Here is a 25,907-nt window from a genome sequence, read left to right on the forward strand (position 1 = left end):
TTCCTCTCTCAGATTTTTCATGTACTTAAGGCTGCTTTTTAATTACAAAGTGCTGTTTGGTTTGGGGGAGTAGTGGCATTTCCTCCAAGGCAAATGTAGAAAGTTATGAGACTGACGCCCTGGGAAGGGTTAGAATTTTATCTGGTAAAAGTTGCAATTTACTGAGGGACACAACGGCAAAGTTTATTCGAGATACTCATAAGAGTAATTAAAGTGCCCTCTGTCCATACAAAGTGGTACTGCCAGACTCTGTAAATGAATCCTTGACAAGGTCTCCACTCTGGAGCAAGCAAATATTCCCCTGCATGGGATGTCCTGAATACCACAATCAGCACCTGAATTGCTTGGTGGTGAACTTGGTACATACAGCCCACAGAGCAACCCCCCAGCCCCAAGTCACTAACATACCCGCCGATAAGATGATAGCATTGTTGCAAATAGGGCCTATTTCTCACTTTACACATGCACACCCATATCCATCCATTCACCCCTTCACACCCACTCATGCACACACCCACCCAGTTTCACTATTTAGGTTTGTGAGAGTGGATTAACGTTGCAATCACCTTTCAGAGGCAGGCGTACAATTCATTTTACACAAGCGATGTTGGCTTTTAGCAGTTTGCAATAATGCAGTCGGCGGTTTGGGAGACGCTCCAACGCACAGTTTTGATGCAGAGTGAAAATAAGATAATTGGCCAGATTTATCCTGGCTTGTTTTGTATGTACTGGGCCAGGTTCTGCCTTCTTATAAAGCTGGTTTTCAGCATCTGTTCTGAATTTCCCTTGTCAAATATTTCCATTAACAGCTGATGACTGCGACACTTCTGGGGTTACCAAGGGGTCCAGTGTGAATCACTATCACCTGCTCACAGCATGAGAGAATCTTATCTGTGCCCAAAGGGGAAAATCCTCCCGTGCTCTGCTCCCGGCTCTGCAAGCCCCACTCGTTCCCACTGCAGGCTAGCAATTAGCATGTGCCACCTTGTTACACTCGAGTGCCCAGTCCCTCCTCTTCTGGACACCCTCAATGTACACTGATCGGCTGCCTCCATGGAAGCAGTGCACCCCCATCCACCAGCCTCCCCTCAGTTTAGTGCTCTCTTTAGCACAAGGCACTGGGTCGTGTCCACTGTAAAACCAGACAGACGTTTATTTAGCACAGCTTAAGATAAAGATAAAAAATGGATGCAAGTAAAAGGACTGGAACCACCAGGTTACAGTGTTACATAAAATATAAAATGCAGTCGAGAGCCTGTACTTATTAACCAGTTCCCTTCCAATCTAATAAAGTATTTTTCACCCAGTGGTCAGTCCTAACAGCACTGGTCCAGTCCAGAGAGGTGGGATCCATTTTTCGTGGGATGCTCACACTGGCAGAATGTCACCTCCCAGGCTGGGCTGGGTCCAAAGATGTTGATTATTCTCACTCTTGACTGAGTTACCTGAGACCCTGCCCACCTCAGGTGACATTTCATCTCCAACAGTTTGGGACCACAGTATTCTACATTTTACATAGCTCTTAAAACCATAGCTGTGCAAAGCTCTCACAACAACCATGGCAATAAGCTAGTTCTTAGTTTTCCCTCACTTTGGTGAAGTATCATGAAGCTGGTCAGACATAGGTGTAACACCTGCCTGGGCATGTTAGGGCATGTTTGGGCATGCCTGTGTCACAATGGCACAAGATGGAATTTGTTCTCCTCTATTTGGTAAATCCTATGGCCTTAAATATCATGTAAGTATAGCAGAACCACTCTGGGGAAAACAACAACTGACCTAATCCTACATCCAAAACTCAGACCAAAATCCAGCCTTTTTCTGAGGTTGAAAAAAAACCAACTCCAAAAATGTGAACTTTTTTTTTAAACATTTAGCATATTTTGGGGGATCAGAGCAGAAATACCTCATTTCTCTACCTCAAGCATTGCTCCTCTGGTGTTTCCTATTCAGATGCAGTCAGAGCACTCTGGAAATCTCACAAATGAAAAAGCCTGTTCTCATGAGATTATCATTTTGATCTGAGAGAAGCCTGATCTATTACATGTAGAAGATTTATTACATTTGGAGAAGCTGAGGACTTTCGCACTCTAGCAAAGTGGCCATGAGACACATCCATTGAATTAAAGCACCGAATTTCTCTGAGATTTGCTCATGAAGAATCTTTACAGAATTCTCCCACCGTTTCCCCCCTGTGATGTTTAATGGAAAGAGTTATACATTTTTTACCCATTATTCTATAGGTTTTTTCATGTGTTCTCTTATGGCAATTTCTCACATACTCTTGTCAACTGTACTAAGACCATGAACAGCCAAGAGCGTATTTGTAATAACTCCAACCAGCCTTGGGGCCTTGTTCAATTTCACAGGGTCTCTTTTAGGTGAATATATAATGATCCCAAAAGTGTCTACTGTGGGACTGCAAAGCCTGAGCTCCTCCATACAACAGGAACAGCATAAGCTGTGCAAGCCTCAGGGCCAGCTCTAGGTTTTTTTGCCGCCCCCAAGCAAAAAAATTTTTGGCTGCCTCCCCCCTTTTTTTTGGCTTTTACACGTTTGCACTTTGCAATTTTTTTTTGGTCTTGTTTTTTTTTTGACGGTTTAAAATTGAAAAAAAGTGAAAACAGAGAATTTGTAGTTAGTGAAATAAAACAATTTCCTACTAGTGTACTCATTTAATTTTAACAAAATCGCAATTACAAACAATTTGGGTTCAACTATACACTGTAATGAAAAACCTTAGGGTCTTCCAGTGTGCCCAGGTTCTCATAAATTAAAATAATTTATCTGAACTGAATTTTTTTGTTTTTTTATACTTGCATAGTCTTTTAATAATTCAGTAACAACTGGCACCGATGCGACACGGAAACTGGCGCGAATGGCACCTATAGGGCGGCACAGTACACACAATCATGATTCCTGATTTAATTAATCAATAACCGTTACTGGAGTTTTTTTGATTTTCATGTATTATTTTTTTGCCGTACATTGGTGGATGGATTGTTCCGAAAAAAAAAAGATGCCCGGAATGCCGCCCCTGCAAATGTGCCGCCCCAAACACGTGCTTGCTTTGCTGGTGCCTAGAGCCGGTCCTGGCAAGCCTCCTCTAGATAACATCCTGCACATGTGTTCCAAGACACCTCTGAGGAAACCACGTCCAGGGAACAGACTACTATTTCAGTCTCCCTACATTCACTCCTTTCACCCAGTCCCGGCCAAGTCCATCTCCTCAGCCATCCATCCCTCGGTATTTCTGCTCAGGCAGTCTGCTGATAGCTGAACTCAGAACACAGAGGCCACCAAACTGCCCTCAGGCAGATAATTATTGTCACTCACTCCCAGCCTCAGCTGAACCTGACCCAGTGATCCAGATGTGAAAATCAGCATCTGTCTTTACCCTGAACCATCCAGTCTTCCATTGCTGAGGCCATTGTGAGTTGTTCTCAAACCAACCCCTTTGCTCTGGGCGGAAGGACTGTCCCTGCTGTCATACATCATGGCTCATTTAACATATGCACTTGGAAATGCGCATATGTTAAATGACAAGTCGTTAAATGTATTGTTTTTAAAAGCATGATTTCTCATGACAAACAGGCACAGCTCTTCACACTCCTCCTCCCCCCAAACGAAGTCAGTCTGAAATGCTTGCAACTAACCAGATTTCAGACTCAAGAGACATGTTTTAACTTGGGAGCCTAACCTCACCCAAAGGAAAGTTACTGGTTTACAGTATAATCGCTTAAAAAAAAAACCTATCAAGCTTTTCCAAGTAAGACCTCCAGTTCTCTACATCTCCCACAAGATTGTCAGGATTCTGTGACTAACTGATGGAATGTCAAACAAGATCTAACTTGCGTTTGCAAATACATCTCTCTTCTCCCCTTAAATATGTGTATTAAACCCTCTGTCTGTTTCTCCTGCTGTATAGTTTGCCCAAGATAAACAAGAACCTCATGAACTATCCATAATTCCAGAAATAACCACAAAAAACTTTATCTAGACTGATATCAAAATATATCTGGAAAGCAGTCCACAGAGCCCATGATGGCATGTTCAGCCAGATAAGCACAGAGCTGCTGGTTTCTTACTACTCTCGGAGTAATAAAATGAACTCCAGGATAACATCCTGCCAAAAACATTCATCATCAAATACGAAAATCAAATCTATTTTCTCAGGAACAAACGGAAAGTAACTGGTTTACACTGATGAACCAACATACTGATTTTTCGGGTTCTCATTCCATACATAAATATTCATCCTTCAAAAATAATAGCAATGTGTGTTCTGATCATCAGGGATAAAGAATAAAGTGTGTGTTGGTTCAGTAGTTATATCCTGAATAGTGGGAAATAAACATGAAACATTTCCCGTCTCGGCAATTTCTATTTCCACGGAGTCAAGAGCTCTGCAGCCTGCAGAAATCCAGAAACCAGAGGTCTGTTGGAAATGTCTGCTGCAAAATTCTACAAAACTAGGAAGAGTTTTTAAACAATGTTGCAAGTTTACCTTGGTTAGAGTCAGGACCCCTGGGCTGAGGATATCCAGCCCTACCACTGATTCGCCATGTGATTGTGTGACATGGCCTTACTGAGCTTCACTTTACCCGTAAGTAAAAGGTCCCATAATGGGAATGAGGGAGCAGCAGGAAGCTACCCCAGCCTATAGCTCCCCCAACCCATATGTCCCCCACGGGGAAAGCCAAGCCCACCTTTCACCCATCCTGGACATAGCCAGATGACCTGACCTCTCCTGTGCAGGGGGTGACTTCGGACCAACTTCCTGAACATCCCTCCTGAAACACTTCCTGCAGGTGAGGGAGTGAGGGTGGAGGAAGAGAAAAGACAACCCTATACCTCCCCTCTCTACTCTCAGGACTGCTCCTGTAGGGAGGGGCCTCACATTCTGCTCCCTCTCTCTCAAAGATACTTCCTGTCTTGCTTCTACGAAGGCTGCCACCCCGGCACCAGGTTCCCTGCTCCCCAGAGGATTTATGAGCTATTGGAATGAAATGCATAGGAGAGGGAATCCTTTCTAGCCATCCATCCCCATCATAGTAGTATCTGAATAAAGGCTTTCAGCTTTGGGCCATACACCATGCTCTCGGGAATCATTTTTCCATTGGGCAATATTTTATTTGTGTTCTTCTTATTATTTATTCTTTGCCTTTCCATAGTTCTAAACCAGTCATATGCCTCATTGGTGACAAACACATGGCAAAAAGTCCCTTCACCGTGGAGTTCACAATGTCAGCATAAGTACTCTCTGAGTCAGTCACTACCTGCAAGCAAGCTACACTCCCATCAGTGTGCAAAGCATTGACCGGTAGCACTTAGAGCTAAACACAAGTCCCTTGCACAAATCGTTGCCAGGAGAAAGGACCCAGCGCCTACCAGTGTGAATGTTCCCACACAATTTTAGTGTAGTAGGTGTGATCAGTTCTAAATAAGAGCACAATGAAACAGAGGCTTCCTGGTCTACGATGAGCTTTTCTCAGGCCATGACATTTTGCAGGAGATAGATACGCAACTAAATTACTGTTGATGTTTCAAAATACCCCACAACGAGGGGTAAGATATTGAACTTGAAAAGCACCCGCTCTGTATGCTCTGTAAGTGCTTTCAGAAGGATGTTTGCTGCGCCTTTAGGTTAATTATATGCAACTGTTAACAATAATGTGCAACTATTTACAGTACAACATCCACTCCAGCCAGCTGTCCCAGCGTGTGCAGTGCCTGTGTGCAAGAAGAATGTACAACGTGCAGATAAATCAGAAGTGAGCCACTGCCACAAGCACGGCTGCTCAAAGTGTGAGAGACACTATTCTTTTCAAAAGACGACAACCACTGATAAAAGTAAACCACTCTATTTGTGAAAACAAGAACTTCGTGTCTAGCAACCTAAGTGATCATCGGTACATTGAACCGGACACACCATCCATTTAAAATTCACATTTCTACCCAAAAATGTGTTCCCTATAATTGTTACAGAAACATCGCAGATTATAGAACAAAGGGCTGGATTCTGCCTCTAATCTGTGAAACTATTTACAATTGTAATTGTTGGGGTGGGGAATTGTTTGAGAGATGGGGATTGTGGTAAGCTATTTTAAATTGATGCATTTAGGCTATATTTTTAATTTCTGTCCAGGGTGAATAAAGCATAGAGATGGGTTCTTTTTAGCACTCCTATAAGCTAACATAAGTAAATTAAATAAATTAAATCAATACAAAGTCAAAATACACGCAGTGAGCAAAGGTGCCAAAACATAGTCCATAGAGATTAGTCAAAAGTATTTCTCTGACCCCCTTTTCCCTCCACTATGTTTTCTCTGTGCGTTTAAAGGCACTTTGGGTATGGTCAGTTTCCCAATATAGTTGGTTTCCCCTGGCGATTGTGTGAACTTGTCACAAAGCAACAGGAGAAAAAAACAAGATTATTTTTAAAATAGGAAACTGTGGTTGTAAATCCCCCCATGTCAGCAGTGGGCTTCAGGGGCAGCTGTCGTACCCAAAATGACTTTAATTCCTTTTTTTTGAGAATGATTAGATCGCAAGTTGGTGCTGTCCCTTTAAAAGAAAACTTCACAAGTAAACATTAAATAGAAATATCACCATAATAATGGCACACAGAGTAACAGAATTACAATGCAAAACCAAGCCACCACATGTGGAAACAGAAACAAGCAATTCAATAATTTCAACCAAGAATTGCAACACTGTTTCACTCTATATGTATAATTATTCATCAATAAATACAAAAAGAAAACTGCCCTCAGAAAAAAATTCTTCGTTATTTAAAAAGGAAATGCATTTGGGGATAGATGTCTTTCTTTCACCTTGTATATTCATTAAGGACACTCTTGCCTCATATATCCTGAATACCAGAACAGCAAAAACAAAATCTGTAGACTAAAACAGCATCATATTGTTTATAGACCATGCTGAAAATGTATATATGAGAATCATGTCCAGTGCTAATTGTCATAATCTCCCAGCGCCTTTAATCTGCAGGAGGAAACCTATCTGGGGACACAAACACACACGCGCACACACACACACAGCATTACAGAGATGCAAGTGTTCCCGTGGTTTCTGCAAATGAGCAAGTCCCAAATGAAGGATGCACCAGCGCCTTGGTGCTGCTGAGCAGCTAAGAAGTTTGAAGACCGACTGTTTCTTTAAACTGTAGCTCAGAGCTGTAGTTAGTTAAAGATACAGGAGAAACCACAATGCAGGGTATAGAGGCTTGTACAGATGTATTCATGTGGGACTCAGGAGCTTCAAACAGCTAACTCAGCCAGAGATTTAAATCACACTGAAGACTTTGCAAAGCACAACACACATCTTAGATATACAGAGAGTGCACCAGAGACATGCCAAGTAAGTAGACAACATTTTAACCACCCCATCCTGAAGTAGAATCTGGTGAGATTTCCTCTTGCAACATTCTGGAGTTGCACATAAAGTTGCAACCTGCCTGATGCTCAGAACACATGAGTGCCTCCTGGTGCTAAAACAACATGATCTGTTGCATGCGCAAAAAAGCACATAAGCAAGCAACCATCCAACTTCCGTTCTACATCAGCCCCTTCTTGCACTGGGGCACCCTGCCTGAATAAGGACTGAATCTCACGCGTGGCATTTCTCATATAGCAATAGGTGCAAAACTCAAGAAAACAGAATGAGAGCGCAATATTCTGCAGAGCCTTTTGCCTTGGGGGAGAGGACATTCCCTTTGGAGGAAAAATAATAAATCAAATGCTGTTCAGAAAAGGTAGCACCTACCGTGGTGTAATGCTGCATTGGGTCGCTAATATACAGCATTTTAGTCTTCTTGGAATTTAAAAACAACTAGGAACTTTCCCGCCACAGGAGTCATGGGGTCAGGGGAGGATGGAAAAAATAAAAAGGGTATTAATCGATATACGATAATGGAACATAAAGACAAGGGCAAGTGACTAGGGAGAGGCAGCGCCGGGGATGCTGGGCTGGCTACCTGTCTGCAGTTTGTTGGCTTTCTCGCTTTTTCCATCTCCCTTAGTTCTGTCATCTGCATCTAACAACAAAACTCAGGCCCACCCCTTTCTCTCCCTCATGACTATTCATTAAAACACAGGGCAGGCTGAGGCTTGCCCAATGATGTATTGGACTGTACCAAATGTCCCTACCAAGGGGGAGTCTGAGGGTCCTTCTCCATAATTAAATTCAGCTGGATTTAATTCCAAAAAGCTGCTTGTAGAGAGGATCAATGGAGCTAAAAGCCATTTGAACTGCACCTTTTATCAGCAGAATAAGGCAACTAGATTTGCACTGATGAGTGCATGAAGTGACTTTGGGATAACTCAAATACCGTGTCTCTGGAGCTGGGCAAATGTAGACACTGGCCTTTATTCATTCATTCATTCATTCATTCTATCTATCTATCTATCTATCTAGCCCATGATTCTGATATATGGCAGGGGTTGTTTTTAGTTTCCTCCTAAGGTCTGTTATCCATATGACATCAACAGGGTTTCCTTCTTTTGCTCCTGAAGGACTGGAGTTGATAACGAGTACAATGCAGAAAGACGCACGCTCAGCTCACAGCGTTACTGTTCACCATGTCTAGGAAAACATCGCCGAAGGAATAAAGTGGGATGACATCATTATCTCTTACAGATAAAAGAGCAGATTGCCTTTAGTGAATCAGTAGAGAAGTTCCTAGAGTGTAGTCACACAAATGTCCCCAAGCTGCAATCCAAGCTAAACAGCAACTCATGATCCACTAACCAAACAGTAAACTACAAGAAAATATGAACACATGATTCACTAGTTGGGAAGTCCTTGACAGTTCAGAGCCACAGAATAGCTAGTTGATGGGTGGCTGATTTCCTGGGGTTTTCCCCCACCAATAACCAATGTCATTCTTATGTCATTCAATGTTCTCATGTCATTGGGTTGCCTTTTTTCAAGAAGAGATGATCTACCTATTCTTAACAAGCCTGAAAAACACCAAGACTTCCCTTTACTCAGCTACATTGCAACACTGTTAATCAATCCTCTTCCAACATGAAATCAGACTATAAGATTCCTTCACATCAATTGCAGCTTGTAAATGATCATGATGACAACAGTCTCACCTACCAACCTCCCAGAAAATACATTTAAAAAATAATCTTAGGCACAAACAACTATTTGGCTGGAGGCAAATTCAGTGACATCCACTATCTGATCCATGTTTTGGATCTGACAGATCTCTATCCTACCTTGGGGTTGTGACTCTGGAGTTTCCAATTTCTGAGGACTGATGAAAATCCCTGATGGTAGTGAGGGGCTTCAGAGGTGCTGTTAGGTCTGGATCAAGATAATTCAATAGCCAGGATGGTCCAGGAACAGCTCATCAGAGCCAGAGGCCAGTAACACAGAAGCAAATGGTGTGGGGGGGTTATTAGCTGGAGAGGAGGAGAGTGGAAGTAGACAGAGGCAGACGGATAGCATAACTGTCCACAGCAAGGATGTCAGAGTCTGATTAGTGATCCTAGCAGAGTGCAGAACAATGGTGCTGTTTCCTTGAATAGTGGTGGTTCCTGCTCCACTATCTTGGCAAACATTACATTTGGGAGACAGTGATAAGCTTCTTTAATGTTCCCTGAATGTACCTCCCTTGAAGAAAGGTGAAGATCTGCTCTCCACTGTGAAAGCCACTTGACAGGTGAATAGGATTTGATGCACCACATTGGACCACTGGTCCATCACCTCTGGCATCCTGCCTGCAGCAGTGACCTCTACCTGGTACTTCAGAAGGAGGTGAAAAACTCACAGTATATTTGGCAATTCTGCCCATGGGGCCCAGGTGATCAGCTTACAGCCTGAAGCGTGAGCTCCGATGACCTGTCTCTTAGCATGTACAGCCACAGATGTGCATAGGTCATAATAGTGTCCAACTCGTAATCCAGCTATAGCATTTAACTCTATGCCACACCACTCACGTGGCCTAATCAGGCATCTCTTCACACTAAGAAGATTTGTATCTTTTGCCTAGTCACTCATGGACTTTTTAAACATGAAACTCTGCCTTTAAAAGCCAGTGCTATTATTAACCAGCAATCCCAGGTGTACTATCAGCCTCACACACAGCCAGGTATTGTGGCAGAGCAAGATTCACCCAACAGCTCTGAATAACTGCAGGAAATCAATGCTGTGGCCAAAGAGGCCCCATTTCTTTTCTGTTTTCATCCAGTAATTCATTTCTTTTACTGCTAGCTAACGATTACTGTGACATCAGCTTTGAGTGATTTAAACCCACAATAATATTGCTGTGATCATGAAGAAAACCTGCTTTTTCCCACCTGCTGGCGCCTGACTAATGTCTACGCTAGAGATCCAAGTGCACAGCGCTAAGCAGTACAACACCAAGCACTGACAGAATTCAAGAGAGGTGCTGTAGGAATCCTGGATGCTAAAAACTGCTTCTGGGTGGAACATCATCAAAGTCAGGGGAACTGTGCAGGTTCCAGGAGTGTCAGTGACAGCCCAGGGTGAGACAAATTGGTCTGGATAAAGTGAGAACTTTACCAGAAAGTTCATCCCATACTAGAAACAAACCTGAACCAAATCTGTGTGCAGAGTTGAAGAATGGTGGATAACTCCCCTCCCTCAACAACACAACCCTGCCGCAGGTCCTCACTTCAGTCAGGACTGGAATCAGAAACAGCACACCTGTATGGGAAAGGCACTTCTGATCTGGCTGCACCCAGGATGTGAGAAATTTCCTGACATGTCTGTTAACAGGACATTTCTAGACCACAGAAAAGCAGAGAAATATCCAAATGCTTTGAGGCTTATGCAGACTCAACTTTCAAGCCTTTAGAGATTTACTGTATACGAGCCATACATTGCAGTAGTTGTACATATCAGGAAAATACAGAACATTTCCTAATTTGTTTAGCATTTCTTAATTTCATATTCAAAAATCTTTGGTGCATTAAATAGCTCTGTCTATCCTTTTGCAAACCTGTGCACAAACCAAAAGTCTAACAATGTCATAAATTGCAAGGAATCTTTGCTGTGCATACAATTAAACACTGGAAAGCTAGTCACTGGCAGGTCTGCCACAAACACCCGCTTACACAATCTTTTTTAGATGTGCAGTAGCTCCGGAATTAGCCTGCTCTCCTCCTGAGAGATGGAAGTGCCTGGCACTCTGAGCCAGCTGCCCAGGAGACATCTTCATGAGATGCACTTTACGCCTGGCTAGACTTCATAATGGAGCTATATCTCAATATCCTTGGAGGCTTCTCAATCCCATCAGGAACACGGGGTAGAAAGAAAGCCACAGCCCACAAACCCAGCATCAGTGGAGTTGTCCCTTGGTTTGAGACAGATTGTTTTGTGCGGTTTTCTGAATGGATAGGAATTTTTAATACACGGTGGGTCATATATTCAAAAGCTGGCACAACGGGTGCATCTCCAAAACCCTAGTGGGTGTGTATGTGTCTGCACCGATCGGAGAACGGTTCTCCTGTTGTAACTGCCCTTGCATGTGCAATGACCTGATCTCAATCTGAAAACTGCTGTTTCCATACACCATTATGGACTGTTGCAGAAAAATAGTGCACAGTACAAGTATTTTGCTGTGCCTTGACCACAGGCTCAATTGAAAACATGGCCCAATATTTTGTATTTGAAATAAGCCCCTGGGTTTGCATCTGCCAGTTTCTGTGGGCACCAAGGGGGCTTGCCCGCTCCAGGCCAATGGGGGCTGCAGGAAGCGACACAGGCCAAGGGATGTGCTGGCCGCCCTTCCCGCAGCCCCCATTGGCCTGGAGCGGCGAACCGCAGCCAGTGGGAGCCTCGATTGGCCGAACCTGTGGACGCGGCAGGTAAATAAACTGGCCCGGCCCACCTGGGGCTTTCCCTGAAGCGGCGGCCCAAGTTTGAGAACCATTGGTCTAGAAATCATGTCACATCTCTAACAACAGCGCCTTGCACCGGAGGAGCTTGCGATACTTTACGAAGACTGGTGAACAGCACAGCCCCCAGGTCATGAAGTAAAGAAGCACCATTATCCCTCTTTTGCAGATGCTTAGGCCAGGACACAGAGAGTTTAAGCCAATCAGTGGCAGTGCTGGGCGTAGAACCCTGGAATCCTGTAACCACAAAACTCTACCGCTTCCCTCAGAAATGTCGCTAAACCTCACGAGCACTTTGCCTCAAAAAAAAAGAAAGAACTAACAGCCATCTCCTTTTCTCCACACATAGGCCACCTTTATTTCAGGCCAACAGGATCATGTGTCTGTGCATTTATTTTTATACTTATGAGCCTGCTACACATTTAAGTGGTGATAGATAGTACCAGCTGGACTCATCTCATCCTGAGCTAAGCAATATAACGTACAGTCCCAAAGTTGGGCTAGTATAAATGTTTACTAACAGCTCCTTATATCAAACTAGTGCTAACATGCACTGGCAGTTAGCTACAGCCTCTGCACATGCTCCCCTGTTCTAAGCCAGGACGTTAGGACTCCTGCATGCTCATCAGCCCATGGCATGTGTCCTGCAGTACGATGTGGGCAGTAGCATGCCTCCCCTCAGCAGCAATAACAGCTTTCTGGAATTCACACTTGGCCCGGCTTATGTTACAGCAGGAATAACGAGAAGGGAGGCCGTGGCCAAAAGGCTGGGGCAGCACCACAATTAGCATTTCGCTGTCCACCTGATCCGTCTGCCAGGCAGACAAAGGCTGCAGAGAAGAGGGAAAGAGGCCCACAGAGGAGGGAAAAGTGCAGACGGACGGAGACTCTCAGGACTTTTAGGCGGGAAGCAAGAGGTTTGAGGAGGGAGATTTAATAAATGGGCAGGAGTTCTGAGCACTTGTCTGTGTGCTTAATGTTAAAGAGGGGACGTTCCCAGGAGACCAAACCTGTTTGACAGGGAAGTTTTGACACGCTAATCTCTGCAAACCGCGCATCAGAGCGGCAGAGACATATGGAGCAAACAGTTCTAATCTCAACACTTCTGTGAGGACATGGGGAGCCTGCCGTTCAGGCTGACAGGTGCAGGGACTCGGGCACAGAGAGGGGAAGTGACTTGGTCAAGAACATGCACAGGACCCAGATCTCCTCTCCTCCTAAAGCAGGGCTGAGGTGCGAAGAGCATAAGTAAAGTATCCGGAACCGTGTGTGTGTCTCACTGTCTGTGCAAAGAGTTATGGGAATAGTGGGTGGAGGTTCCTGTTCCAGAGGAGGGCAGGAGAGCCTGTGATGTGTCCCAGCGAGGGCCATGACAATAAAGAGGGAAACATTCTGATCCCTCTGGAGCGCTCAGCCAGCGGGAAGCAGCTCATGTTAACTTCCCGCAGCAGCGGAACATGTGACCATCTCATTAACACTACTGGGGGGCTTGTGAGCGCAGGTTTGCCTGAACCAGCCCTGCCTTCATTCGCTGCAGATCAGTACGTGGATCAATGGACAGTGTGGAGGAAAACAGACCTATTGAGCGATCAATATCAAGGCAGTGGATCCAAATGCTAGAAAGAACACATTGCCCAGACGGATTTTCAATCACAAGATAAACTGGACTGCACAAGCCTCTGTGTCTGCATTAGTCCAAGAAGTATGATCTGGAGACAGTCTGAGGCCCAGGGCAGGCATTCACTGCATGTACTAGGACAGCTGGCTCTGGTGCATTTGTAAAAGAGTAACATAAAAAAAAATTGCATATTATGGATCAGTGATGCTGGCAACTTTATGAGAGGAACTTGCTGAGAATACAGAGTTGGTGCTTTTTGAACCTCTACTCAACAAATGAATTTACTTTATTCTAGTCATTGTTGTGAAGGTTCCTAATAACAAAATGAAGGGTCTGAGCTTACAAAAACCTTACTCACCTGAGTAACTTCACCATCTACCTGCATGAGTTAGGCTGAGCTCACAGGAGTAAAGATACGTTGTCTTGGGCCTTAATTTTGGCGAGCATGGAAAAATTCCCTGCAAACTGCCATTGTCAGAAACAGCAAGAAAATCAGAGAGCAAAGCCCACCTCAGTCTAGGGAGTTTCTGTTTTATTTTGCTCTCTCCCCATTTAGAATCAATCACGTCCAATAAATGTTTAAAACCCTTTCTCCTTGATGAACGCGGCATCTCTGTTCCTAGCTCTAACCAAGAGACTATGCAGGGAGACCCCAAAAATACTAAGAACCCAATCTTACTTCCACTCAGAGCCATGGCAAAGCTCCTCTTGACTGCAGTGGGAGCAGGAGTGGGCCCTCACTGAGTTACGCCTGTAGAATATCTTACAAATGACTTTTACCATGCAGCGTGTTTATACTTGAACAATTATAGGTTATTTATGTTGTTAAATGGTACTTGCACAGCTCTCCACCTTCATTATATCCGGGAGCCTGTGTCTTGCGAGTTCAAGCAAGCGGAGGCATGAAGCAAGTGTCTCAGTGCAGCTACTACGACTGGAGCGCTTTAAACTATTCCAGCTCCAATAGCACCTCCCTCTGTACTCCACTGCCTTCTTGTCTCAGGGTTTGATTTTAGCATGTTGCTCCCATGTGGGATGCTTTGGGACATGGGTCAATAACAATAGCTGCTCCTGCTGAGTATATGGATGTGGGGAGTCCTTCATCGAGTGGCCAGAGTTGCTCTGTGTTTTAGCTGGACGTTTCTACAGACAAGAATCAAATAGGGACCGTTATGGTCTATGGAAAGCACGTCTGCCAGGTGACACAAAAGAGAGCCACCCCGTGGTCAAGTGATAGAAGCTGTACTGAGGTGATCTCTACTCCATGTCTTACCAGGACACTAACCCACGTGGTGTTCTGAAACAGGCACCTAGTTGGACAATACAGTGAAACTTATTAATAAGGGACTGCTATTTTCGTGGCCTTTGTAGGAGGTGGCTGCATAATGCAGTACAATTAATATGGAGGAGCCTTGCTTATTCCATTCACCCATACAATGGCTTTTGGCCAGCACTGACTTTGTTTGGCTTATGAGCCAGTAACACAGAAATAAACGCCATATCCTGCTAGCAGCCCCTTGAGCCATCCAGTCCCCCAGGAGGGAAACAACCTCTTATTTAAAATTACTATCTTTCTTGTAACCTGAATGCACTCACCATGACTGATTCATTCATACTCCTCATCTGGAAGACATCCATTGTCACCTCGGTTTGGTTAGACACCTCACTGCTTCCTGAATGACTGGATGGAGGGAGATCAAAATAGGTGCTGTCTGGTTCCCTGAGAAAAGGAGATGACATGTCTTCAGTTCCCCCATGCAGATGTCATTAATCCCACCCAATAGCTTGGCTTTCCCTTGAACTTTGACCCCTCCAGCCTTTTGTTTTCCCAAGACAGGGATGCCCCCTTGAGCACATTTCACTTAGACAAATTGGTGGACAAACAAAGCATAAGACTCAGAGGACTTAGAAGTTGTCACTCAATAGCAATCGATTAGCCAGGCAGAGCATTTCTTCCTTCCGGAAATGGCTTTAAGTTATAGAACAGCTTGGAGGAGAAAATGAAATGGAACACAGTCCTCCTTCCCTATTTGATCAGGATGCTAAGTATAGCGGCCAGAGAGGTTGCAAAAGCCGTGGTGCCATTAGAAAATGCTGTGTATTTACCTTTGGAATGCTTGTTTCTTAATCAGGCAGACCCTGAGTGGTGTAAGGAGGTCAGGCCAGAGAGAGAACCACTACATTAGGAGTGGGTCTTACCTGATCCATCCAGCAGAGGGCACATCCACACGGGCCTGTCCATCACATCCACCTCTCCCACTAAGCAGGGGCCGGATCCAGCGCCCATTAACGCCAATGGAAAACCTTCACGTTGCCATTGGATCCCTGTGCAGTACCGTCCAGGGCACTGTGGCAACACGACTCCATTGGAGCCACCTGAACGGGGACGCCTCATGGCAGCAGCTGCACCCAGGGCCCCCAAGTGGGGCTAGGAAGGGAAGATAATGCAGCCCACGACTGGACGCTCTTGTCTGACTAACCTGTGTCAGGTTAGACTAGACACAGGTTAGAGGCGGACAATGTGTATCCCTCTTGCCCTGCCAGTCTCCACCCACTTGCCCCACTGTGGAGTGTGCACCACACAGGGAGGACTCCAGGGTCTTGAGTGGAGGGACAATGCCGCAGAGAGAGCTGAGCTACCTGCCCCACCGGAGCGGGGGGAGCCATGTGTAGGGAGCACAATCCCTTGTGAAGACTGGCAAACTCTCCAAGCAGCCACGTCAGCTAGAACAACCCAAACTAGCCTATGCCAGCTTCCCGTGGCACCACTGTATGAACCAGCCTTGCTTTAATTCTCTGCAGTCCAGTACCTGGGTCAGTGGAGTGTGTGTGAAACCTACAAAGCGCTGAAACAGGCTGGTAAGACTCGACGAATTGAGGCAGGCAGGAGAACAAAGCTGGGCACAAGCTTGGCTGCTTCCATCTCAGCAGAACTTAAGTCCCTTTGGCTGTCACATCTTCCTAATTTCTTTTGACTTTCAATGAGCACTTCCAAATAGTCCCCTCCAAACAGTAACGTTTGCTACAGCAAGAGGAAATGCCTGGGTGTTGACCTTCAATCAGCAAAGGGAGACCAAATTCGAGCTTTGCTGTAGTTTTTTTGCAGCATTTTGAAACGCATCCTTGCATTTGTGGTGCAGATATAGAGCATTAGCACTGTGGGGGTAGGTTCAAAAGCAGCCACTAAAACAGGAGGCCAAATTTTGGGTGCCCAGGTTTTTGCATGTGCAAGTTATGGACCAGAACCTGTGAGGTGATGGGTGGTTTCTCGTTCAAGATCATTCCACGATCTCTGCTCTCACTGAGTTGTCTTACATCAGGACCTCCACTGACGCAAGGAGATTGGGCTGGTAAAAGGTAGTCTGAGCAGACAAATCTGAGCTATTTTGCAAGCAAAAATCTGAACATGAAAAATTCATGCATGAAAACATGGGCATGCAAAACTGGGCTTGCAGCTTAAGAGACTGGGTGGAGGTACCTAGAGAAATGTTTCCCTTTTAAGTCCTCCTCAACAATATGAGTCACTAAGCATTAAACAATGATGGACCAGTTATTTCCCAGAATGAGTTTTCGCACAACGGTCAAGTAGCACTTACAGTGTGCTCCAGAGATGTTCAAACGTCGTTCCTTCATCAGCTGGAGACGACTGGGACATCTTCACAGAGGGGGAGTCTGACAGAGGATAAATCACTCTGGGCCCAAAGAAAAACAGCCTCGTTAGTGTTGCCACAATGCATATAATCATAGCCTGTACTTACACAGCACCTTTCAGACACAGGTTCTCCACGTGCTTTACAAAGTGCATATACAGGGGTGTGCTCTGAGCATGCAGGGGGGTGGAACAGACGCTCAAATGGGTCTTTTCCATTTCTTTATTTCCAGGGCCTGCAAAGTGAATCTCACGTATAATAAAATCAAGATACAGTAAACTCAGTTTAAGATAAAGTAGATTGAAAGTCCCATATTGAGCCATTGCATCACAGCATGTGGATAACAGTGGGCACTAATTTTCGGGGGGGAAATGGAGGATCTTCCTGGATATAACCCATTGCTGAAAATCCCTCCCCCTCGGTTTTCTCACTGGCTCCCAGTTTTGCTCGGCCACAGCCCCTGGTGGAGTACAGCACTCTCCCGCGCCCAGGGAGCTCGCACGTAGCTCCCCGGTGACATTGCACTTGGAACCAGAGCTCCATAGGACTCATTACATTGAAGTGTTGCCACTTCCTCTCCTGCCAGCATTGTAATCTAGTCCCAAATCTGGCAGAGCTCAGGCCTCTAGAGGTCGTCAGCGTGTGAAAGAAAGAATTAGTAGATGCCTTTCCCATTTGTTTGGCACCGCCAAGCCCTGCAAGCCCAGGCCTGTTCAGTATGGGTCACCAGAGAAGGCGGGAGGAGGGAGAAGCAATCTGTCACTTCATCCAGCCTTTGGGTCCTTATTCAGCAAGATCATGTGAGACTCCCAGGAGGTTTCTGAATGGAAGGTTTCACTACGCACTCCACAGTAGTACCGACCTGAGGCAGCTCTGTCACAGGAACGCTGCTTTGTTATGATTTAGCACTTGAGTACAAGGCAGCAGGACTTGGCTACAGCACTGGCCGGAGATAATGAATTGCTTGCAATGGGGGTACCCAAACTTTACCCATCTGAGGGCTGCCTTGCTATAATCCAGAGGCAGTTTGCACAGGAAAGAGGAGATTGCATCCACCTTCCTGCTGAATAGTGAAGTATGGAGAGCAAAGACTCCACTCTACTAGGACAATGAGTTGCAATCAGCAATGCCTTGCTTTCTCTCAGTAGAATACCAAAGCCCACAGATACCAGTGATAGGCACAGCATAAGAACCAGAGAAGAACAGAATTGACCATTACCAGCAATCGAAAGGAAAGGATGAGCTGTGTCAATGATTCCATATAAACCAATTTTACTGTCACTTTAAGAAACAAACAAACAACTCTGAAAAGCTCAGCTTAACTGATGAATCAAATGTGTTTTGCTGGATGGAAAATGATAACAAAACCCAGCCAATAATTTACAGACAGGGACTCTCCAAAGTGTTTATATGAGAGATTCCATGCATGGGGGCCCTATGCTGCAACTTGAAATTAATATAATTAGTTACCATCAGCTAGCCCTTCAGCGGCCTACAGTAGGAAATAAACCGAGGCCATAGTAGAGTTCCCAGTGAAGTCATCATCATTGACACTAATTGGCTCCCTCACTGACAATCTCAACAGAGAAGCCAAGGACTGAATGAGCCAGGAAGACTGAGGGCTTGATCCAAAGTCAACTGAAATCAATGGAAAAACTCCCACTGATTTGAATGGGCTCTGGGTCAGACCCTGACTGCCTTACCCCTGGGTGGCCCAGAGCGGGGTTGAGGCTCTGTGGTGAGGATATGATGGGGAGGTTGCTCTACCTCCGCCCATGCCATACCTGATCTCTAGAGAAAGAGATCGCCAGTCTCCCGGGTTGTCAGCTTGTCTCCTTTCATGAGCACAAAATCAACTTCCGGTTTTAAAGAGAGAGCGAGCAAGCAGTGAAGCAGTGGAAATGTTCCTTCGGCAGCCCTCTGGCTGCTGGGGCTTTCCCAGCTGGGCTGTATTTCCGGAGATGTCATCACCGTTCAGTATGCTTCTAAATATACCGAAAACTTGGAAGGGACTGATGTGCTTGGATCCAACCTATCTCTAATAAATACTGGCTCCGTGACTCCCATTTGAGAAGGTTACAATAAACTTTATTAAAGTGTCAACTGTTGCTCCAGGCAGCCCTCGTTAGCCAATGGTGTGCACTGTAGACAATTATTCCTAGTATTCACCTCAGCCCTAACCGTCTGACTACTCGTTTCCATTAAAGACCACTTACAGCTGGGAATATCACTTGCAAACATATTCACTGAATATTTGTTGCATTTTTCTCATTATTATTATTTACCCAGTCTGAGTCACAAATGTCATTGCCTTCAAATTTCCCTTTAAAATTCAAACAAATATTAATTAAGAATGTTTGCACTGATCAGCAAGTGCAATAAAACACAATGGAATCAGACACAATCTCACATCACAGCTCTTTGAATCTGGGCTCCCTGGTTTGAACACAGGCTTTGACCCCACCGTCACATGTCTGGGTTTGGGGGTAACCACAGGAGTCCAGAGTTTACAAAGCTCTCCTTAGATTAGACAATATTTTGTATATATGACTATGGGAGTTACTACCTGTGAGTCATAGCAAATGTAACATGAGAATATTAATATCACTTTGAAAGCCAGCCCTGTCCTCATGCAGCCCTCTAAAAAAGTTTACACGTGTTAAGCCAAAAATATTATCAAAAGCAATTTGATCTCCAAATGCTCTTGCAATTCTAATACTAAGGTGCTCATTCAAAGGAACATCTCCAAACTTGTATCAGATTGTTATTAACCTTAACTAGCAGGAGCAGAACGTATTGTTCTTAATTAGACACTGTTCAACAGCAATAAGCTATAATAAAAACATTCTTAGGAAGCACTTTTATAAAGCTTTTCTCCATTAATATTAATCCTTCTATAGCACCACTCACTCGGGATTACAAAGTGTTCTGCCAGTATTAATTTAGCCTCATAACTCGCCTGTCAAGAAGGTAAAGTTTATTATACCCAATATACAGATGGGAAAACTGAGGCACAGAGGGAAAAAAATAACTCTGCTACACTCACAATATAAGTGAGCGGTAAAGCCAGAACGCAGATGTCTGGAGTTTTATTTGTCAAGGTATTTCTATGCCTCTCCCACCCAACACCTATGAACCTCACAAATATGAATAAATGTATCATGTTATAACCTCCGTGTGAGTATTCTTATCTCTACTTCACAGATGGGGAGCTGATGCACAGAGAGATCACATGACCTGCCCAGGGCCACACGCAGGAAGTTTGTGGCAGATCCAGGACTTGTCATTTGAATCCCAGCCCAGTGCCATAACAACAAAAACCATCCTCAGGCTGAGCGCCTTGCTCACTTCTCCAGAGAACATTTTCTCGCAGGTTGTTGTTAACGGACCTCATCTTCTAAGCAGCCCATTTGTGGGATGTGTGGGGCAGGTGTATTTATCAACCCTGTGTTTTCCAGCGCTTCCAGCAAGCAGAAGGAGACTGCCAGCGGCCTCACGCTATCCTCTGCAAGGATCATCGAAGTCACGTTCTTACCGTGGGACTAGTGTCCGCTTAGGAAAGGACCATGACCCAGAGTCAGTTTGTGTAAAGCCTAGGGGCTTACATGGAAACTAGTGCCAAGTAGGAGACTCCTAGGTGACGTTGCAATGTCAGCAATCTTAAAAGGGAACATAATGAAACCAGGAGGCACACTGGTATTTTCCTTCAGCTGCCCTCATGGAAGTGATGGACTCAATACGCCCCTAGAGTTCTCCACCAAAGCAGAGGATTCGAAAGCCTTCTGCATAGGAAAGACAATGAGTTTATAGGGCTGAAAGGAAGCATAAGGTAACGGCTCAGGAAGAGAAAGAGGACGTGTCGATACGGTGCTTTAGTCCTCACCAGTGTAAATTTTAGTCTGCACTAGCATGTCACACACTAACAGGCCCATGTGTAGTCTACTGGCATGCACTAAAAGTCCCTAGTGCTTTTAACGTAATCACGTAGGGTCCACGTGGACCAGTTAGTGTGAGACATGCTAGTGCGGACAAAAATTTACATCCCTCTGGTGTGGATTAAAGCACCATGTAGACATGCCCAGAGGTAAAACAGACAAAACACAGCAGGGTTTACTGGGTGGAGAAAAAACTATCCTAACACCACTAACAGTCTCATTGTATGGCCAAAAAATGGAGCTGAAATCAAGTGTAAGGATTTATTTTACACTGTGGTTTTCTTTGTAGTTTAACAAAATATGGTGATCAGTCTGAAGTAACTCCCTCACTCCCCATGTCCATAATACCCAGCACCCACCAAAATGCCTGCAGATTAAAAACATCTATACTGCTTTTGATTAAACACTTAGATAATTTGTACCAAATTTTCAAACAGGGGGCTCAATCTTCACCTGGAGATTCTGTGCACACATGCAGTGACTAGAAAATGTGCACATAAAAATGCACATTTGTGAATGCAAAATAAATACACACCCGCACAAGTATCAGAGTGTGCAGTTCTCATTGTGCACATACAGTTAGATTTTCCCATGTGCTCTCACAGACCTTACAGTGAAAAATTAGGCCCTGCTTTGCAAACTAGAGATCTGTGAGCATAGAGGCAAATCTCAACGGTTTCAGACAATGGGATGCTATTAGAAAGTAGGCAATCCACCAAAGAGATCTTCCTTATTAGTTTCAACATTGGATCACTTTCGACTACATGTTGGGCATCAGCTGCCAGAACTCTGGCAATCCTGATTGTCAGCCAGGGTGGGGAGTAGAAAGACTCAGCTCTGGTGGGGCCTGGCATGATTCCAACGGTAGCCTTTGACAGCAGGCTTGGATTTGCTGCAAGTCACCACGAGCCGCTATGTGAGGTAGGCATGCCTAAACCTGCCCAGACATGTCCAGGCAGGCTTATTACACCAATGTCTGACCAGGTCCTCGAGACTTCACCAAAGTGAGAGTGGTGTGTGCTCTCTGGCAAAAGCTAAGAATAGCTAATCGTCATGGTTACTGTGAGAGGTTTGTATGGGTAATATATTAAGAGCTGTGTAGAATATTATGTTCCAAAATTGTTGGAGATGACGCCTGTCACCGAAGGCAAGGTGGGTCTCAGCTGACTCAATGAGTGAGAACAATCAATATCTTTCAACTCAGCCCAGCCCTGAGTTTACCAGATGCAGGCCCGAGCATTGACGAAGACAAAGAAAACCCAAGAAAAGACACTGACTAGGGGCCCTCAGGGCTGAGCTGAAGTTAATGAAAGGCCCTGATTATGAAAAGAGACAAAAAGTCTGGGGCTGCATAGAAGAAGAAAAAGAAAGAAGAAGAAAGGGCACAAGACGTTATTCGTCATGGAGGTGATGCTCTGCCAGCGTGAGCATCCCATAAAGAGTGGATCCCACCTCTCTGGACTGGACCAGTGCTGTAAGGATTGTCCATTGGGTGAGAAATACTTTATTAGAATGGACGGGAATTGGTTAATAAGTACAGGCTCTCGACTGCATTTTATATTTTATGTAACACTGTAACCTGGTGGTTCCAGTCCTTTTACTTGCATCCATTTTGGATCTTTATCTTAAGCTGTGCTAAATAAACTTCTGTCTGGTTTTACTGTGGACACAACCCAGTGCCTTGTGCTGAAGAGAGCACTAAACTGAGGGGAGGCAGGAGTGCACTGCTTCCAAGGAGGTGATGAATCTGTGAGCCTTGTAGGGTGACCAGATGTCCCGATTTTATAGGGATAGTCCCGATTTTTGGGTCTTTTTCTTATATAGGCTCCTATTACCCCCCACCCCCTGTCCCGATTTTTCACACTTGCTGTCTGGTCGCCCTAGTGCCTTGCCGGTGTCCAGAAAACAAAGGACTGGGCACTCGAGTGTAACAAGGTGGTGTGTGCGAATTGCTACCCTGCAGTGGGAATGAGCGGGGCTCGCAGAGCCTGGAGCAGAGCACTCGTGCCGCCAGCGGCTGGCGGAGTTGGAAGGATTTCCCGCGGTGGGCAGAGATAAGTCTCTCTCATGCTGTGAGCAGGGGGTAGTGATCCAACGTCACACCCTGTAAATCTATATTTTCATGGCCGTTTCCAAATCCAGATATAAATGTTCAGGGAGCACAGGACTGATCACTGTGCCCCACGGATTAATTTCCCTTAAATCCATCAGAAAGACGCCAGCATTTCCTGGAGCCACCAGGCTGCAGCCATCTTGGACTCTCTGCTGCCTTACACTGCATGGAGCCATGCTGCAGAATCACTCAGTTTCACTTCCTTGCCTTTCCCCTCCACGGACACTGGACCCCATTTGTATCCAGTTAGTGACATATCCCCATCCCAGGAACTTTGGGTAACCTCTTTCAGGCAGAAGGCCAGTATTACCACCTCATAGCACCTTCGTATTGTCATCTAGGGCTAAGAACCTAAAAACTTCCTGCTTTTCGATCTCAAACTGCAGAATCTGGAAGCAGCAGCTTTCTAACCAAGCGAGCTATTGTTCTTAGTACAGAAGTACCCCTCCTGGCTCAGGGATTCCTCTGGTCATCCCCTTTCTCTCTGTGGTGCCCTGAGTCAACTTGAAATTTAAAGGATTAAAAAAATGACTGAAAGTATCACATTGTAAATTAAAAATGAAAGCAGCCCGAGTATTCTCTTTCAGCTGATTCTAGACCCCGGGGTTCTATTACCTTTGTGTCTTGTCTGTGGGATACAATGTCCATAAATTATTATCCGGAGGGCTTTTCCAAAGCAACAGTGGAGTCTTTTGCTACGAATTTAGCCACAGTAGGATTCTATTTGTTGAAGTCCCATATCCCCCAGCTCCATTTTCATAAGAGAAAGAAACTTTGTGCAAGAAAGGAACATGGGCTGCAGCTTTAAGAGAAAGCTTAGAACCATTCTGAGCTGCAGTGAGGCTTTTGTTAGCAACCTTACCCTGGCTCCATGCTGCCTTTCTCCGTCCCAGGAATGAGCAATCTCAGGAATGAGCTGCACGTTCTCTTTCAGCAGAGAGAGCACAGCAGCAGCACCCACTACAATGTGGTCATGATGGGTGACACGGTTTCTAACCACGTGGTTCGAGTCATTTTCAGATGAAAAAAAAATCTGAATATTTTAAGGGCGTTTTTGGAGTTCAGAAGCCGGATCTGTGTTTGCAAAGCCAGGCTAGTGTCTCTTTACAGCTCAGAGCTCCCACTAAAACTCTGTGGTATAAACTCTATGGTACAAATAGAGGCGTGGGCTACTAATATTGTTACTACACTAGTCGGTGCATTTGCCAGTTCATTTGCTGTAAAGGAAGTGGTAGAAACCAGGAGAGAGTGTGGCTGAGTAGTAATAATACTACTTTGACAGCCTGGAATGAAAGGCAGAGAACTGCAAAGTGCTGTCAAACTGTTCGTAACTCCAGAAGTCTTCAGCAATATTAATGGCAGTACAGCAGCCTCTAAAACAGGGGGTCTCAAACTTTTTTTGTTGGGACCCCTTTGAAAATATGTGATGATCCCCCCAAAAAAAGTGATGACCCCACTCCCCATACCATGCCACCCTTACTTCTGCACTGCTGCTGGCGGCAGCGCTGCCTTCAGAGCTGGGTGTCCGTTCGCTGCTCTCCGGCCTCCCAGCTCTAAAAGCAGCGCAGAAGTAAGGGTGGCAATACCATGATCCCCCCCTACAATAGGGTTGTGACTCCCTTTTGGGTGGGGACTCCTCAGTATGAGAAACGCTGCTGTAAAATGAGATATAATTTTACATCGTTATTTCTAATTAATGTCAAAATTATTTAGGCTTGGGGGAATGTCTGTAACAGCAAGATATAAACATGGCCTTGCAGTGAGATCCATTGGAAGAGGAAAGTGTCCCAATGCAAATTGTGGATGCTCTATCACTTAAGTTAATTAAAAGTGAACTGGGAAGAGCCCTAGAGAATAATCCTGTATTGCTAGAGAGGAGTGGGCTAGATAATCTAACAGGTCATTTTCCTCCCTTCGTTCTGGAGCGCTCTGGTTACAGCACCGTGAGGTGGGGAATAAGGAGTAGTATCCCCATTTCCCAGATGAAGCTCTGAGGCAAGAAGTGACTAAACCAAGGTTACACACACAGTCATTGTCAGAGCAAGGAACAGAACACAATTATCCTGACTCCCAGTCCCGTGTCCTAGTCATTAGTTCACACGATACCTGGGATTACATAATGAAGTTGATGTGTTTTTTCTCCTGACACTGTATAAACACTGCTGCAATATGATAATGCACTTAATACTCAATGATAGGGAAGGGAGCAGATATCAGTGGCTCTGTTAACACAGCTAAGTCTGAGGCTGGGTAGTAATATAGTGGTGGTGGTGGGGGGGTTAGTGTTCATTGACAATAGGCATCTCGCTATTTACATGTTTTATGTAGGATTTCACTGAAACCGGGTCTCTAGATTCACTGGTTGATCCTCTCTGGAGTTTTCGGTGCCAGATGAAGCCAGAGGACTGATTATGGGTTGTAGAGATTTTCATGCCTAATTCACTGGGTTGAGTCCACTGGGCAGTAATGGCCAAACATTGTTACCATCTGATGGCTGGCTGGTGGGCTACCTTGTCCATCCCTGTCCAGTTAATGTCCACGTCAGGAAACTACCATGCAACTGGCCCTTTGCTGACAATCTCAAAAGACACCAAATAAGCCACGGAGATTAAACTCCTCTCTTGTTCTTTAACATGGTCCCTCTTGATTAGGACTCAGGTTTCTCGGCAGAAGAACCCCCACATTACCTCTGCCCCCTGC

At 45.0% G+C, this 25,907-nt stretch overlaps 1 protein-coding gene across 6 annotated transcripts in view; it reads right to left on the minus strand.

The window, feature by feature from the left end:
- Positions 1-25,907, minus strand: part of TP73 (tumor protein p73) — an 80,380-nt gene that overhangs the window by 38,627 nt on the left and 15,846 nt on the right. For 5 of the 6 annotated variants that reach the window (XM_044996208.1, XM_044996210.1, XM_044996206.1 and 2 more), the window contains 2 exons: positions 17,106-17,201; positions 15,106-15,229 (listed from right to left, as the gene is read on the minus strand). In XM_044996208.1, the coding sequence (XP_044852143.1) occupies positions 15,106-15,229; positions 17,106-17,164 (183 nt within the window). In that variant the 5' untranslated portion in view covers positions 17,165-17,201. Of the gene's footprint in view, positions 1-15,105; positions 15,230-17,105; positions 17,202-24,069; positions 24,122-25,907 lie in introns of those variants that run through there. The other variant, XM_044996207.1, reaches the window with a different exon arrangement.

This window comes from Mauremys mutica, chromosome 21, assembly GCF_020497125.1.
Source record: "Mauremys mutica isolate MM-2020 ecotype Southern chromosome 21, ASM2049712v1, whole genome shotgun sequence".
Taxonomy (NCBI): domain Eukaryota; kingdom Metazoa; phylum Chordata; order Testudines; family Geoemydidae; genus Mauremys; species Mauremys mutica.